This window comes from Equus przewalskii, chromosome 10 (assembly GCF_037783145.1).
Source record: "Equus przewalskii isolate Varuska chromosome 10, EquPr2, whole genome shotgun sequence".
Classification (NCBI taxonomy): Eukaryota; Metazoa; Chordata; class Mammalia; order Perissodactyla; family Equidae; genus Equus; species Equus przewalskii.
Window position 1 is genome coordinate 26,105,986 of NC_091840.1, and position 18,435 is coordinate 26,124,420.

General features: G+C 46.7%; 1 protein-coding gene across 8 annotated transcripts in view; it reads left to right on the forward strand.

The window, feature by feature from the left end:
* The first annotated feature begins 5,609 nt into the window (after positions 1-5,609).
* ACSF2 (acyl-CoA synthetase family member 2) overlaps positions 5,610-18,435 on the forward strand; it is a 31,257-nt gene continuing 18,431 nt past the window's right edge. For 5 of the 8 annotated variants that reach the window (XM_070560684.1, XM_070560686.1, XM_070560688.1 and 2 more), the window contains exon 1: positions 5,885-6,151. In XM_070560684.1, the coding sequence (XP_070416785.1) occupies positions 6,024-6,151 (128 nt within the window). In that variant the 5' untranslated portion in view covers positions 5,885-6,023. Of the gene's footprint in view, positions 6,152-16,587; positions 16,728-18,435 lie in introns of those variants that run through there. The other 3 variants (XM_070560683.1, XM_070560685.1, XM_070560690.1) reach the window with 3 other exon arrangements.

Below are 18,435 nucleotides of genomic sequence, written 5' to 3' on the forward strand. Positions count from 1 at the left end.
CTCAGACTTCTGGCCTCCAGAACTGTAAGAGAATAAACTTCTATCATTGTTAAGCCACTAAATTTGTGCAGTTTATTCCAGTAGTAATAGGAAACGAATATATTACTCATTTCTCAGGACTCGGCTCAGATCTCTAGGAGACCTCCTGCGATACACCTAGGGTAGGAGCCTGTCTCCCGCAGCACTGACCACACCGCCTGCCATCGTCAGTCTCATGGTTGGTGTTCTCTACAAGACAGTGAGCTCTCTGAGAGCAGATCATGTCTGGAGATTTGTATCACCAGCCTGAGGGCCCAGCATTGTTCCTGGTACCAAGTAGACACTCAATGAATGTCTGTTGAGCCAATGAATGAGTCAATGAAGATAAAGTACCGTTTGATCTGATAACATTGAGTCTTTATCCAGGACTTCACAGTTGACTTTAGCTGTTGACTTTGGCCCAAGAAAAGTTAAAAACCACATCACCCAAAGAAAGATTTTTGTCCTAAGCTCTTTACGAAAGCAAGGCTTTCACAGCCTTTTGCAGCTGCTAGGATTGCAGCTTATTTAGTTTTTCAATTTTGAGCTGTTGGCAAGAAAATACTGATTGTCGAAGATCACATCCGCCTGTGTCTGCCATCAGTTATTAGTTCTGATCAAAATAATTTTGCTCTACAAAGCGGTTCACAACAAGTTCCTTATTTTCACTTTCAGTTTGAAAATCAGAAACATCCGTTTTTAGAACCATTTTTATCAGCCTTGTTTTTTTTTCCACAGAGGGTACTGGCTACTGGATCTGATTGGCAGAGTGTAAGCATTATGTTCTAGGTCACTGTCACATCTTCCTTCAAAATTAAAAGTCCCTCCCTCATCCTCCTCTCCCGTCTTCTTTATGTGGTTACCAGCATGCTCTCCTTTTTCCCACCTCCCCTTCATGACCACTGCATTTACTAGACAGCTCCCATCTCAGACACACAATGAAGAAAATTCTTTAAAAGGGACATTTTTCATACACTACTTGGAAACAGTCAAACACAACAAAGAGCTATGAAACATTACACAAGAAAAGAAACATGCTCAAGGTCATTGAGAGAAAAAGCAGAGCTGGCTTCTTCCCAGATCTGACTCCACGACTGACTGAAGGGCAGTGGAAGCCCTTTGCACAATTTGCTTTACAGTAAAAACCTCACAAAACATGCTGGTCCCTGTAAATGATCAATGGCACAAGCCAGGATGCCTCCCTCGGCCTGTAGAGAAAACACTGTATCAAGATAAAACATGTACCCTGTTGTAGGAAAATAAGACAAGAAAAAGGCTTTTTAACAAAATGCAGCAGTTCTCTGCCCCACCCTTCCTCGCAGTCCCATGCTCTACAGAGAACATTTTTTGTATGTATGTGGCAAAATAGATATAAACAAAATTTACCATTTTTGGGGCCGGCCCGGTGGCGCAGCGGTTAAGTTCGCACGTTCCCCTTCTCGGAAGCCCGGGGTTCCCCGGTTCAGATCCCGGGTGCGGACATGGCACCGCTTAGCAAAAGCCATGCTGTGGTAGGCGTCCCACGTATCAAGTAGAGGAAGATGGGCGTGTATGTTAGCTCAGGGCCAGTCTTCCTCAGCAAAAAGAGGAGGATTGGCAGCAGTTAGCTCAGGGCTAATCTTCCTCAAAAAAAAAAAATTTTTTACCATTTTTAAGTATGCAGTTCAGTGGCATTAAGTACATTCACAGTGTTGTGCAACTATCACCATCATACATGTCCAGAACTTTTTCATCTTCCCAAACTAAAGCTCTGTGCCCACACACAAAAAATACTACCCATTCCCCATCTCCCAGCCCTCGGTAACCACCATTCTACTTCCTGCCTCTATGAATTTAACTACACTAGGGACCTCATATAAGTGGAATCATATAGTATTTGTCCTTGTGTCTGGTTTATTTCACTCAGCATAATGTCTTTGAGGTCCATCCCTGTTGTAGCATGTGTCAGAATTTCCTTTTTTATGAGGCTGAATAATATTCTATTGTATATATAGAAATATACCACATTCTGTTTATCCGTTTGTTGATTGATGGACATTTGGGTTGTCTCTGCCTTTTGGCTGTTATGAATAATGCCACTATGAACACTGGTGTATAAATGTCTGTTCAACCCCTACTTTGAACTCTCTGGGGTAGATGCCCAGAAGTGGAGTTTCTGGATCATGTGGTAATTCTGTTGTGACTTTTTTGAGGAACTGCCCTACAGTCTCCCACAGTGGCTGAACAATTTCACATTCCGATCAGCAATGCACTTTGGTTCCAATTTCTCCACATCCTCACCAACAGTTGTTGTTTTCTGTTTTGTTGACAGTAACTGCCTTTTCTAAAAAAAACAAATTTGGAGGGGCTGGCCCCGTGGCCGAGTGGTTAAGTTCGCGCGCTCCGCTGCAGGCGGCCCAGTGTTTCATTGCTTCGAATCCTGGGCGCTGACATGGCACTGCTCATCAAACCACGCTGAGGCAGAGTCCCACACGCCACAACTAGAAGGACCCACAACGAAGAATATACAACTATGTACCAGGGGGCTTTGGGGAGAAAAAGGAAAAAATAAAATCTTTAAAAAAAAAAACAAATTTGGAGACTTTCCCCTGACTTACCACATCTCTATTGCACCTTTTTTTTTTTTTAAGATTGGCACCTGAGCTAACATCTGTTGCCAATCTTCTTTTTTTTCTTCTTCTTCTCCTAAAAGCACCCCAGTACATAGTTGTATATTCTAGTTGTAGGTCCTTCTGGCTCTGCTATGTGGGATGCCGCCTCAGCATGACTTGACGAGCGGTGCTAGGTCCCTGCCCAGGATCCGAACCAGCAAAACCCTGGGCCACCAAAGCGGAGCGCACAAACTTAACCACTCGGCCCCAGGGCCGGCCCCAATAGTAACCATCCTAATAGGTATGAGGTGGTATCTCACTGTGGTTTTGATTTGCATTTCCCTAATGACTAGTGATGTTGAGCATCTTTTCTTGTGTTTGTTAGCCATTCGTATATCTTCTTTGGAGAAATGTCTATTCAAGTCCAAAGGGAACCATTTTGAACTATTTTAACCATTTCTGTTTTATCTTCTTCTGTTATTTACTTCTAAATAATATACTTATTGAGCCATTTCTTGTTTTCCCACTTGATAGGTAAGGATTTGCACTCCCACCTCTCCTCCTCAAGTCCTCCTAATATAGTTTATTGTTATTTTTGTACATACACTTTAAATAACTTTAAATACTTTGTAAATACACTTTAAATAACTTTGTAACTTTAAATAGCATACTCTTTGATTTCATGTTCCATCATTGGTGGACAGGATCTCTCAACATCTCAGTTTCTAAGGTAAGAATATTTGCCTCCACTCCCCATCTCTTGTCCTCACCTACTGTCAGGTGTGACTTCCAAGGTTCACAGCATTTACACTCTGTTCCCTAGTTGTGACAAAGTCTTCTGGACTTTATTCGTAGACTGATCTAAGAATTTAAAAACTCAACAAATGGTGTTTACACTTTAAGCTCATTTTTGAAGCACAGAAGGGAAGGATATTGGCAAAGGGGAGGGACTGAGGGCTTTCTGAGGGTAGACAATGGCATAAGCAAAATCCCAGGGACCGTGTGCAGCATGCAGCACATGTGCTCCACTTGGGCAGAAAGCCCCTTGGGGAGCAGTGAGGAGTGGAGTTGGTGAAGGGAGAGGGAGGAAAGTTGAAGGACCTGGATGGCCGGTGTGCCCTGCTCCCTCTCCCTCAAAGTGGTCCCCAAGAATTCTGGCCAACATGATCTGCTACTGGGACTCAGGAACTCCCCAGTGAGGCCTCGTCACTCCCCTTTCTCCCAGCCCTCCTCCCTCTCCGTGGAACCAGTGCCTACCAGCCCTCTGAAGGCTTTGCAGAGATGGAAACTAATTCCTCCTCCTATAAATGGTTTGCAACACCTAACACAGAGGAAGGTCTGAGTGTAGACACAGGAGGAAGGAGAGGATAGAGAAAGAAACAGTCACTGAAAGCTGGCCAAGTGCCAGTTCTGTGCCACGTTGCTCAATCCTCACCCCAACCCTCCGCATGAGGCTGGTATTATTATGCCCATTATAAAGACTATGATTGAGGCTGGAGTGGCCTCGCCCAAAGCCACAAAGTTGAGTATGGGAAGACCCTTGGCCTGTGTTCACTGTGCCCACCTTGACCTTGGGCAAGTAGCTGAATCTCTCTAGGTCTCAGTTTCTTCATCCATGAAAACAGGGACACATTCCAAGGCACACCTGTCCCTTGCAGGGTGATTGTGAGGGCCAGAAACTGCATCCTTGAAGAGCCTGACAGGTGGGAGATCATCCTGAAACTGGAGGCCATGATTTCACACGTGTGTGTCTGGGAAGTCAGGAAAGCCAGAGTGTGGAGAGCCGAGGCTGGATCAAAGTCCAAGGAGCAACTCATTCCTCCCTTCTTCCAGGCTGACCTTCAAACTAGCGAGGAAAGTGGAGGGGCCTGTGAGATCAGTCTCCATGCCTCACTTCACAGGCCCTGAGAGGCACAAAGGACTTCCGAAGGTCACCCAGCAAGGTAGTGGCAGAACATGCCAGGCAGGGCTCATACCCTGGACTTGGAGACACCCCAGGGCCCCACATTTCTGGCCCAGGCTCAGAGTCAGTGAGTTAGTCTAATTAGGAAGGCATGCCATTGCAAGCCCAGCTCCTCATAATCTCTCTGCTTCTTTGTTTTCCTTCCCGCCCCTTAGACACACAATTTGAAGTGTGGAGACTCTCCCCAGGAACCAGGGTTTCAGGGGGATCCGCTGTCACTCTTAGGATCACAAAGAGGAGCAGCGCAGTCTCCTCACGACCTCACAGGAGCCAGAGTTCCCAGATAAGGGCAAAGGTCTTCTCATGCCAGGCACCACGCTTAGCCAGGCCTTCTGCCTGGCCCACCTACATCACCACCTCTGGGTCAGGAGAAGGGAGGTCACCCTGCCAGGGCCTTTCCCCCATTGGTCTCCCCCTCCTCCTCTGGAGGAAGGGTCAAGGCTAGACCGACTCCATGTGAATCTGGCACATGTGCCCAGGGCCACCTTTCCCAGCCAGCACCAAAGATGGGCAGTCAGTACTCCTGAAGCTCTGTCCAGGTCCTAGCACCGCACCCACACCTGGGCCTCAGGGGACCATAAGGAGGGCTGGAGGGAGAGCGAGAAGGACAGTGGGCTGAGCCTTCCGTAAGGTCCTTTGTTTGCGCCCAGGGCAGCGCAAGGGACCTGGGCCCGCTGAGCTAGGGCCGGTAGACGGGGATGAGAAACACAGGTTCCAATCCCTGACTCCACCTTATGGTGCACGGCAGGGCAAGGCAGAGGCCCAGGAGGAGGGATGGGAGCTGCTGCGTGGGAGATGGGGCTACCAACTGGCGTCCCTTCTGAAGCTGACCTCTGGCCGCAGCCGGGACTCGGCCCACCCCCGCGGGCCCCTGAGAAGGCTCCCCCGCCGCACCCTTTGTCCTGGCTGCCTCCCCACCTGCCGCCAGCCCTCTGCTCCAGCTGGCACGCCCCAGGGGCGCTTAGCGCCGGCTCCCCTGGCCTCGGGCTCGCAACCCCGGGGGGCCAGCACGTGACCCGCGCGCCAAACCTGGCTCCGGGTGTGGACGCGTCTGGGCCTCGCCGCCCGCCCCGCAGTCACGCACCGCTAGCAGCCCCTCTACGAAATCAAGAAGCAAGCTCTTGCGCCCCCAAACCCAGGTTCCCGGTGGTTGGAAGAGGAGATCTGCCTTGGGCTGCAGCCGGAGCCTTCGGATCCCGAGGGAAATCAGGGCAATTCTACGAGGGCAGGAGGGGGAGGGCCTCGGGTCCGAGAGGAAGGTGCCCGGCGCGGAGTCCCTTCCTCCACGCCTCACCCCGCCCCGCCCCGCCCCGCCCCGCCCCGCCAGGACCGAGTCCTCCGCACCCCATAGGCAGAGGCGACCCTCCCCGCCTCCCCGCTTGCTCCGCGCTCGCCCCGCCTCGGCTCACTTCAAAAGTTTACTCCGGCTGGGACGCGGGGCCTAGCGAGCCATGGCTGTCTACGTCTGGATGCTACGCCTCGGGAGGCTGTGCGCCCGGAGCCCAGGGGTGCTGGGGGCCCGGGCTGTCCTCTCCCGGGGTTGGCAGGAAGCGAGGTGGCAGGGCGTCCGTCCCCTCAGGTATGCGGACCGGGGAACAGAGGGGACGGGCCAGTCCCCCGAGAGGGGCTCTTCGGGGTCCTGCAGAGCTTCGCTGGGGGCCGATCCCACTCGGGCTGGGAGGCCCACGGCTGCCGCACGTCTGGATGGCGCGCTCTGGGGAGTAGGTAACCCGCGTCTAGCACCTAGGCAACAGGAAATGCTGGCCTGGCCCACGCAGATTGGGGCTGCGGCTCGGGGCTGGCAGTGACCCTGCCCTGAGTGCGGGTTCTGGTCTAGGACTCTAGATTCTTCCCTTCACGGGACCAGGAGTGTGGGCCTTTAGCAGTCTAGCTTGAGGGGGAGGGGCAGGGCAGGCCTTGGCTCTGTCCCCAGGACACTGCCTCTGAGCTGGACCCCCTTCAGGGATAAACTTACAGATCTTCAGCCCGATCTTGCCCCTTCCCAGGCTGCTGAGCTCAGCAGTCTCCCTTCTCACCAGCTGCTGACAAACACTGCTTTTGCTCCTTGCTACCTGCTGGGCCTGTTTTCTTCTGTCCTCAGGGCAAAAGGGTGGGATCGGGGCTGGCTGGTGGAGGATGTGTTCCCAGTAGCTTTGCTGCCTCTATAGCAGTATCATAAGTAACGCTGCCTTCCTGTAAGTTTGCAAATGTGAAAGTGTACTGGTTAAGCAGAGTTGAGGTCCCCCACTGATGTTTTCAGTGGTGGTTGTTATCTTCGGCACCGGAGGGTGGGGGTGGGGGTGGGGGTGGGGGGGCCTGCACACCGCTGAGCCTATCCTGCCACCCACATGGGTCAGGGACTAAGTCTGGGGTCAGGACATGGTTTTTGGACACCAGGTGAGGTGTGGGCCTGCCTGGGCATGGAAAAGTGAGGAGAAGCCAAAGAATCTTCTCAAATGAGAGAACTGTTTGGTTTAAAAAAAGAAAATTTTGGTTGTGGGGAGTTGGAGAGAGATGCAAACTCCTCTTTTGACTAGAACTCCAAGATCACAATGTTTTGAACCTGCTGGTTCCCGAAAACTAGAAAGCATGCAAGGCTTTCAGATTGCTATGCCTTGTTTTCTAAAACCCAATGGCTGAAGGCTGATTAGCTGATGGGACTCTGATGAAAAGAGCTGGGTTCTCTTCTAGCTCTGTCACTCGTTACCTCCCAGGTCCTCCCTAGGCAAGCTCCGCCATCGCTACCCACTAGCCTCCAAGCCCCACCTCTGGACTCCTGGGGACCCCCTTAGACTGTGAGGGCTCTAAGAAAAGTTACCTCCAAAAGTGTACATGTTTCATGATGCTACACTTTTGTACCGTGTTTAGGCTACCTCTCGCTACCTGGCAACATGCCTGACCTTTGACTTCTTTGTGGATAAGCAAAGCAGGTCCCTTACCTGTTACAGGCCCGCAACCTCAGAATAGGGGCACCAGGCCTCAGAGGAAGTCTGACTTAGTGTGGGGAGCAGATCTGTTTGTCCAGGGATAAGACTTCCTGAGCATTTGGCCTAATTCCTTCCATTCCTTGTGCTTGAACCATTACCTGCTGATTATGGTGGTTTGGCCTGATTTCACTCCTACTTTCTCCTTCAGAAACCTCAAGAGTCTCAAGCATTCAACGGATATTCCTGAGAACATGTCATGTCAAGCACCTGGTGGGTGCTGTGGCTATAGAACCCATAGAACCTAGTCCTCTAGGAATTTGTAGTCTGGGGGGAAACGATGAGTCAAGCTGATCACTACCCGATGTTCCAAGTGCCATGGTGTGGAAAGCTCCTGGACTTCAGCTCTCTGCTCTTTCTGATCTATTCACATAAAGCCTGCTTTCCTGCCGCCCAACACCCCAGGCTTGTTACTCCCCATACCCCCAGTCTTGCCTGTTAGGAAAAAGCAAGAACTTTGAAGCCAGACTGCCTTGGGTCACAGCCCTGGCTCCTCCACCTACTCGATGCATGATCTTGAGTACCTTACCCAACTTCTGAGCCTGGCAAGTGTCACTTATGCTACCTGCTTGCTGGATTGACAAAGGCTTGCTCTTCTCTGCCTTTCCTTTGGGGCAGGGCTGTTCCCTGAGAACCTTCACATGGTGTCTGAGTAGGAATTCCAACTGATATGAAAGTAGGAAAGGATTCTCTCCTCAGTGGCCTCCTTTTTGCACCAGGTTCTCTCTCTTGGCCAATTGCCAAGATGGTAGCCTCTGCCCAGCCAGAAGTCCAGTCCTTGGATCTGCTGGATCCTCCCTTCTCCATCGAAGTCAAGGCTGTCCAGAGCCTTTTCCCCCAGAAGGAAAGAAGAAGCTGTCCGTTGCTCTCCAAGTTTCCTGAACCACCAACATCTTCCCCTTGTCCACACCTCCCCTTCCCAGAGGAAGGTGGATGGGCTAGTCTGAGGCCTCAGGGAGCCTTGGAGAGAGGAATCCAATGCTGACTCCTTGATGATCCCGAGACGAGCAGGCTTCCTCCTGACCTCTAAAGCTAGCCTGTGAGGCAGCTGCATTCAGGGTTTTGGGAGCACTTGGAGCTGGGAAAGACAGAAGGAACAGTGGCCTAAACCTCTTGGAATTGGGTGTGGTGCTCAGAGCTGGGCTCCAGTGAGTTGATGCTAATGGTAGGGGCAGAGGCATAAGTGGGCTTCATGGGCCACCCTCCAGGGGGATAGCTGTAGTCAGATGGGACCAGTATCAGAAACTATAAAATGCTGTCCCTATATGAGAAGATTGTGTTAAGCCAGGAAATGTTTTGGGTGAAAACTGTAATAGTTACAGAAAAGAGACTCTTCCCATAATCCCCCAAAGATGATTAATAAATGATTTGGTAATGCTTATACCTATACATTACTCAGGGCATCCTCCAGCCTAAATGTAACACTGGAAAATAAACCATAAACTTGGGCATTGTAATCAGTAAATGGTACAAATTGGTATTAGTTACCCTTTTCTGCCTTGCACGTAGTAGGTATGCAGTCTGCTGTGGAGGGTGCAGTGGGGTGTACAAAGATGGATGAACTCGTTTCCACGGAGTTCTTTGCCTAAATGGGATCTATGGGGGAAGCCATAGACTCTCCAATTCAAGGCAGAAAGGGTGCTGTACCATGGAGAATGTCAATCAAAGCTGGGAAGAATCTGATTGGTGGAAATGGGATTAGGGAAGACTTCTAAAGAGGCTGGGCTTTGAGCCTGATCCCTCCAACCATAGGGCTGTAGATTGATGTAAGAAGCCTTTAGGAGGGTATGAAGCCCTCCTAATCTACCCCACATTATTTTCTTTATTCAATCTACAGACAGAAACTTTGGAGCCAGAAAATCTGGGTCCAAATGAACCACTTTCTAGCTGGTAGCTTTGGGACTTAGTTGAACTTGACTTTTCTCATGTGTAAAGAGTGTTGTGAGGGTTAAATGAGGTTACCTAAGAAAATTCTTAACCTACAGCCTGGTGCCCAGGAAATTTTCAACCCATTGTAGTAATGAGCTATTATATGAGTATAATATGAGTGCTTATGTAACAATGGCCTTGCAAATTCCTACCGTGACCCCAAGGCCTACATTTTAGTAACCTTGTCTGTAGAGTTGGAGGAAGACAGTTCTGGCAGGGTCAACTGTCTGAACCCGGCTGGGGCTGGGTATATTGACTGGCCTGTGCTTATGCTGACTGTTGAGATAAAGGGCTGGGTTTTTTGTTTTTGTTTTTTTCGCTGATCATATGTTGAACAAACCAAAGTACAGCATGTAATTTCATCTCTTGAGTGGGCCTTGCGAGGGGAGTGTCCTGAGAAATGACAGGTCCCAACAATTCTGCCAGGTCCCTCTCCCTTGGGAAATAAACAAGTTGTCTTTCTAGCTTGGGAATCATGTTTTGTGAATGTCGTTGGCATGGGAGTGTTTCTCCATGTGGGAGTCAGATGACAGGGAAGCAAATCCCAGCCCTACCACTTCTAGCTCAGTAGGGCTTTAGAGCAAATGACTCAATCTCTCTGGACCTTGGTTTCTTTGTAAAATAGGCCGCTTGGACGAGAAGCACTCTCCATTCATTTCTGCAGACATTCTGTGATTCCTAAGGAGGCTGGGCATCCAGCCTGATTCTGAATCTGAGAGGGCTGTGGTTGCAAGCTGAAGCCTTCATACTTACGTGAAGTCTGACTGTATTTGATCCCTTGTGAACGCCTCCTAACCTCCTGAATCTCGGTGTTCTCTCTAGTCCTCTGTGAGTGAACAGAGAACATCGAGGGTTTTGTCCCTTGAAAGCTAAGACCTAGACCTTGTGTGTGCCTTAGTGATCCCATCAAGGGGCAAGTGCCCTGAATCAGCCCCCACCCTGATGCCTGTGTGCTTTCCCCAGGGGCTCCGAACAAGTAGCCCAAGGGAAGACCTGCAGCATGGATGCCTCCCAACCCCACGTATTTCATGCTTTCAGAAACGTCCTCTGTCTTCTTGAGTTTGCTAGACTCAGTAATGATTTCCTGCGTACTGTCTCTAGGTACACACAAACACACATACACCAGTGGTTTTATTCGAGATGCTAAGAATGGAAGCTTCCACCAAAATAGAGTACCTTGCTCAAATCTTTATTGTAGCTGTCACCACTTGGGAGCTCTTTGTCACCTGTGTCCTTTGTAGGCTGTAGACTCCTTCAGGAAGGTTATGGTGAGTGGTGGAAAGATCATGGGGCTTTATGGTATAATTACATACAGTAAAATCACAAATCTTAAGTCTGTAGTTTGATAAATTTTAACAAATGTATACACCCATTACTCAATACCTCAAGATATAGAACTTGTCCATCGTTCTAAACAGTGCTGTTCAATAGAAATATAATGTGAGCCACATATGTAATTTTGTTTTCTGGTAGCCGTATTAAAAAAATAACAAGAAGTAGGTGACATTAATTTTAATGATATATTTTCTTTAACTTAGTATAGCCAAAATATCATTTCAGCGTGCGGTCAATCTTTTAAAAATTGTTAATGAGATATTTTACTTTTTTTTTTCATAAAATCTTCCAAATCTGGTACATATTTAACATAGAACACTCAATTCAGACTAGCCACATTTCAGGTGTTCCACAGCCACATATGACTGGTGGCTACGATATAGACAGCATAGCTCTAGAAATTTCTCTTGTGCCTCTTTCCAGTCAATTCCCTTCTCCAACCAGAGGCTACCACAGTTCTGATTTCTAATCTCCATAGGCTAATTTTGCCTCCTCTTGAATCTTAGAGTATATACTCTTGTGTCTGGCTTCTTTCACTCAAAAACAAAGGGATGCTTTTGGGAAACATGACCCACTAATCCTGACAAAAATTCATGCAAGTGTGTGTTATACATTAAATGTTTTAGCTTTCCTTGATAACCATGGGGAAAAGGACATGATCTTATCTGTCCAGTATTTCACCTCTTGGGTATGGCAGCAGGAAGGCAAGCTGAGAAGTGGGGGTCCCAGAATAGGTCTTACAAATTTGTCAAGGGGCCATCCCAGCAGAGAGCGTTGAGAACAGGGTGACTTCAAGACCGCTGAACTGGGCAGCCCGCTGACACCTTGTGGTTCCCAATATTCTATAATCTAAGGACATTTTTTGGTAATAATTTTTTGAGATAATTGTGCATTCACATGCAGTTTTAAGAAGTAATACAAACAGATCCATATACCCTTTATCCAGTTTCCCCTAATGATAACATCTCGCAAAACTGTAGTACGGTGTCACAACCAGGATATTGACATTGGTACAATCAGGATACAGAACATTTCCATCCTGGCAGGGGCCCTTCAAGTTTCCCTTTCATAACCATAGGCATTTTTCTCCTGCCTCCAGCCGCTCCTCAACCTCTAGCAATCTGTAATCTGTTCTCTATTTATACGATTTTGTAATTTCAAGATGTTGTGTAAATGGAGTCATACAGCATACAACCTTTTGGGATTGGTTTTTTTCACGCAACATAATTCTCTGGAGATTCATACAGGTTGTTTTGTGTATCAACAGTTCCTTCTTTTAATTGCTAAATAGTATAAGTTGAGTCATATTCTTGACATGGATATACAGTTGGTTTAACCATTCACCCACTGAAGGACATTTGGGTTGTTTCCAGTTTTCTTGAATAAGGCTGCTATAAACATTCATGTATAGGTTTTTGTGTGAACATAGGTCTTCATTTCTCTGGGAACATAATTCTTCATTTCTTTGGAATAATTGCCCAGAAGTGCAATTGCTGGCTCATAGGGTAGTTGCCTGTTTAGTTTTTAAAGAAATGACCTGTTTTCCAGAATGATTGTACCCTTTTACAATCCCACCAACAATGTATGAGTGATCCAGCATCCTCGCCAGCATTTGGTATTGTCACTATTTTTTATTTTTGCCATTCTGATAGGTGTATAGTGATATCTGACTGTGATTTTAATATGCATTTTCCTTCTAGCTAATGATGTTGGCTATCTTTGCACCTGCTTATTTGCCACCTGTATATCCTCTTTGGTAAAATATCTCTTCATGTCTTTTACCCATTTTCTAGTTGGATAGCTTTTTTTTACTGTTGAGTTTTCAGTGTTCTTTGCGTATTCTAGATACTAGCCCTTTGTGAGATATGTAGTTTGCAAATATTTTCTCCCACTTTGTAGCTCATCTTTTCATCCTCCTAGCAGGGTCTTTCACAGAGCAAAAATTTGCAGTTTTGATGAGGACCAGTTTATCAGTTTTATGGATCGTGCTTGTGGTGGTAAATCTAAAGCCCTAGATCCTGAAATTTTTCTTTCATGTTTTTTCCTACATGTTTTTTAGTTTTATGTTTTACATGTAAGTCTGTGATCTATTTTGAGTTACTTTTTTTTCTAAGAGACTTAGGTCAAAATTCCTTTTTTTTTTTTGCTGAGGACTTTTTTTTAACATCACAGTCTTGTGCTCTTGGTGACCACTGTGCATTAAAATGGCCATCAGGGGCCAGCTCAGTGGCGCAGCAGTCAAGTGCACACGTTCTGCTTCGGCAGACTGGGGTTCTCCGGTTCGGATCCCGGGTGGGGACATGGCACCACTTGGCAAGCCATGCTGTGGTAGGCGTCCCACATATAAAGCAGAGGAAGATGGGCACGGATGTGTGCTCAGGGCCAGTCTTCCTCAACAACAAAAAAAACCAAACATAAAAAAAGAGGAGGATTGGCAGCCAGTGTTGGCTCAGGGCTAATCTTCCTTAAAAAAAAATGGCCATCAATTCAGAAAATGAGCATTCGGTAGTGCTCATTTTTAGATTTTATTTGTCACAACAGCACCTTCATTTTCTTGAACAATAGTTGTATGTTGTAACTGGTATAAATGTGTCACCCATCTGTGCAGGGACATAAAAATTACGGCTTTATTTCAGGATGAAATGACTATTACAGGTTCTAAGTTGTCCCTTCCTGCCCAAGAATCTGCCATCTCTACTCCCATGTCAGGGGCCAGTCCCAGGTCGACCACCAGCCTAGTGTCTTTGTGCAAATTAGGGAAAGGAGCCCCCTGCCCCTGAGAGGATGCAGCCCCATGGTGTGTGCATTGGTGAGTGATGCATGGGCTGGAAGAATGGTGTATTGGAGAATGAATCTTGGGGTGATGTCTAAGGGACATGCAAGAGGAGAGCCTGCCTCTCATCTGCCATGAGCTAGGAGATTTATTGGCACATTCAACTAGAACTATGTCTTACACAAGAGTGAATGTGTTGACTGAGAACTGAGGTTTGCCTATGAGCACAGCACATGAACTTAATGGATGGACTGGGGCTCTTCCTCAATGCGTAAATGTTAATCCTGCCCTGGCCTTCACATGACAGGTCCTGTGGGTCTCATTCGGTCCACGCCAGGAAGTTGCCGCACCTTTTAAATATTTTATGAACCCTTCTTAGGAGATCATCAGGCCTCTAGTATTTTGCCTCTTAAAAATTTCACATGGAGGATCCAGCCTGGTGGTGTAGTGGTTAAGTTCACGTACTCCACTTCAGCAGGCTGGAGTTCACGGATTGGGATCCTGGACGCGGACCTACACACCACTTGTCAAGCCATGTCATGGTGGTGTCTCACGTATAAAATAGAGGAAGATTGACGTGGATGTTAGCTCAGGGCCAGTCTTCCTCAGCAAAAAGAGAAAGATTGGCAACAGATGTTACCTCAGGGCCAATCTTCCTCACCAAAAGAAAATAATAATACTAAAAAAACTTTTATGTGGAAAATGATTTTAAACATAATCCCACGATAGAATAACAAACACCTGCATACCTACCACTCCAAATTAAAATAGAACCAGACTTGTTACAGAAAATTATAAATAAAAGAAATACAATGTTACAAATCAAGTTGAAGTCCCTTCGCTAACCCTCCTCCAAACCACCCCTCACCAGAGAGCCACTGTCGTGAATTTAATGTATGTCATGTCAGAACATGTTTTTTGCTTTTAATATGTCTCTAGATCCATAAACAGTATATTGTGTCATTTGCAAGGCACTTAGAATCATGTCTTGCAAGTAATAGGTGCTCTTAATTTTCCTATTATTTGTATACATAAAGAATACTTATTATGCTTTTATAGTTTTAGCAAAAATAGTATCGTAGTGCCCTTCTTTTTTCACTCAACAGTATGTTTTTGAGGTCTATTTACACTGGCACCTGTAGATCTAAATTATCTGTTTAACCTGCTGTAGAGTGGACCCTTGTATGACTATGTCTCTGGCAGTGCAAGTCCTGTGTTAAAAGCTTGAGATTTTCAGCTTTTCTAGAAATTTCCCTGGAGAGGCTGTGCTGCTCTGACCCCCAGGAGCAACCGAGTCACTGTTTCCCCACATCCTCGCAAGTACTTAGTGTTGCTGAATGTTAAATGCTTGCCACTCTGGTGGGGACAAAAGATTATCTCATTGTGGTTTGAACTTACATTTCCCTGATTACCAATAAGATTGGGCATCTTTTGAAATGTCTTCTGTGAGTATTCTCTTCATATCCTATACCCATTTATTGTGTTAATATTTGGTGTTTTTTTTTTCTTTTGCTGAGGAAGATTTGCCTTGAGCTAACATCTGTTGCCAATCTTCCTCTTTTTGTACATGAGCCACTGCCACAGCATGGCTACTGACAGGTGAGTGGTGTAGGTCCATGCCCAGGAACCAAACCTGGCCCACCGAAGTAGAGTGTGCCAAATTTAACCACTAGGCCACCAGAGCTGGCCCTTTATTTTTTTTTAAATATAGGCTAAATACTAATACCTGGTCTCTTGTATATAAAATAAAATTTGTAAACTCTTGCAGTTGCTTGCCTTTTAGCTTCATTGAGGATTTATGTTTCTCTTAGGGCTCAGGGACCAGCCTGGCATCCAATGCCTGTAGGGGGAGGAGCAGAGGCCAGTCCGTGACTTAGAACAAAAGTAGGCTGTTGCTTCCAGTTTTGTTTCTAAAACCTTCTTCCTAGTGGCTGGTGTTGCCCCTTGCCCAGGGGAGCTGTGGTCAGCCTCAGCTTGGGAAATGTCCCCCCAGTTCCATGTGAGGGGCCCTCACATCTAGTCACGCTCCCTCCTTGGTGGCTTCTGAAAGGATTAAGAGGCCTTGCTCAGGACCTGGAGACGCTCAGCCTCCTGCAGGGGCAGGGTCCACCTGCAAGTCTCTGGCCCAGGTCCCAAGCACCTTCACCCAGCAGGTAATGTGTAACAGGAGGCTGAACAAACAGCTTCTCTCACAGGTAGACTCTACAGACCTGTTTGCTCAGGCGTTGTGATCTCCCTACCTCCCATCCACGACTCCTCCAGGCCCAGCTCTGTCTGTGCTGTCCACCGGACCTTGTCAGGACTGTGTGGTCCTTGGTGCCCAGAGCAGCCTCTAGCCCTGACGTTAGTCACCAGAACTGGAATGTCACAAGATGTTCCACAGGAACATGCCAGCCCGTGTTTTCTGTCTAGGTCCTGCTGGAAGGCAAGGCTGGATTGTGCAGGGCCGACACTGGGACACAAGGCTTTCCAGCTTGGTCTAACCAGGAGGCCGTGCAGTTAGGGTACAAAGCCATTGTGGTTGGTGCCAGGAGAGGCGAGCTGGAACCATGAGAACAGGACAGTGAGGTCAGAGGCAGTGAAGAAGATGAATCAGATACCACAAGTAAAGCACAGAAAAGGGCCAGTGTGTGCTTGAGAGTGAGAGGTGGGGGCCGGGTGGGGGTAGTTCTCCACGGGCCCATGGCACTCCAAGTGCCCATCAGCCTCAGGTTTGCTGCTCCAGTCCCCACAGGGCCCCGGGGGAGGCTGTGGATGGGATGCAGTGTACAATGTGGGACGCCGCCTCAGCATGGCCTGATGAGTGGTGCCACATCCACGCCCAGGATCGGAACATGTAAAACCCTGGGCCGGAACACATGAACTTAACCACTTGGCCACGGGGCCGGCCCCTGGGATGCAATGTAAAGAGCAGTGGATGCAGAAAAGGGTCCACGGTTGCCACCCACCAGATTTGGAACCTTAAGAAAATGAACCTCTTGCTTCTTCATCCACAAAAAGGAATAATTCTTTTTATAGATGGTCCAAGACTGATGTGAGGATCACATGACACACACGGAAGCCCTTTTTAAGCCATAAGCCTCTACAAAGTCTCATCTTGTATTGTATCGAGACCTTGGAAGTGCAAGTCCTAGGTATGAATCCCAGCTTGGCCTCTTACCTGCATTTCTTTGAGCCTCATTTTCTCATCTATAAAGTGGGTATGCATCTTGGTTAGGGAGTGGTCATGAGGATCACAAGAAATCATGTGTGTGGAGTGTTTAGAAGAGAGCTGGCATGAGGACACACCAGTGAATGTCAGTTCACATTATCTTGAAATGTGCTTTTTCACCTAAAATATATTAGACATTTTCCATATCATTAAAAATATAGTCTCCATTTTTTTAATGGCATAGTGTTCCATTGTATAGATGCCCCATAATTTAGTTATCTAATCCCTTACTTATAGAAATAAAGTTTTTTTCTCAATTCTTTGCTAAGCAGCAATTAACATTCTTATTTGTACCTTAGGTGTTCATTAGTTTTTTTTGTTTCTTGTTTTTTAGGATAGATTCCTAAAAGTAGAATTGCTGGTCAAAAGGTATGGGCATATTCAAACATTAGTAGATTTTACTAAATAAGAAAGGATCTAGATTTTTTGGGTTCTGAGGTTTATACAATTTGGGGCATTTAATTAATTTGGAAATTAACCAGGACTCCTCTAGAAAGACAGCAATCTTTAGTTTGGGCAGAGAATTACTGATTTGTTATATTTTCCCTTGTAGTGACTTCTCATTTATTACAATATCAGACAGATTTAATTACTTTCAATATATATATGATTTTTAGAATAACGGCTCACGTGGGCCGGTGGCATGATTATCCAGAAGAATGACCAAAAAGACTGAGTTGGAAATATCAGCTGCTAAAGGGTCTGAGAGGAAGTCTCCTCAAGGCACTGTCGGCCTTTCTCTCTCTGCAAATGCACACACACACCTTTTTTGCCACTATTTGAAAATAAGTGTCAGACATCGTAATATCAATATTTTCCATCATTGCTGATCTCTCAGGGAACAAATACCTCCTGGTCATTTTACTTAGATTTGTGACATGAACCTCTTTCCTATGCTAACTGGCCATTTATCTTCCTTCTTCTGTGACTTTGGGGCAGATTTGGTTGTTATGTATTTTATGTGTCAGTGTCACTTGGTCTGTTTTCCTTGTTCTCCCCAAACCCCCCCCAGTACATAGTTGTGTATTTTTAGTTGTGGGTCCTTCTAGTTGTGGTATGTGCGACGCCACCTCAGCGTGGTTTGATGAGCGGTGCCATGTCTGTGCCCAGGATCGGAACCGGTGAAACCCTGGGCCACCAAAGTGGAGTGCATGAACTTAACCACTCGGCCACGGGGCCGGCCCTCATTTAACGTTTTTTAAGTGAGTTTCATTCACATTGTTGGATGTAGTCATAGTTCGTTTGCTTTCATTAATGTACAACATTGCAAATAATAAATCACCACTTATCTATTCTACTGTTGATGGGTATTTGGGTAGTTTCTATATTGGAGATAATATGGATAGTATGGAGATAATATGTCTAATACCTGTCTCTGGGTGAGCACATGTATGATTTCTGCTGGATATATACCTAGGAGTGAAATTATGTGCATCATTTTTAAAAGCGTAAATCCAATAGTTTTTAGTACACTTATGAATATGTACAACCATCACCACAGTCAACTTTAGAACATTTTCATCACCTCAGAGAGAAACCCCACACCCTCAGCTATCACCTCTCTCTCCTCGCATCCCCCCAGCCCTAAGCAACCCCTTAATCTACTTTCTGTCTCTATAGATTTGTCTATT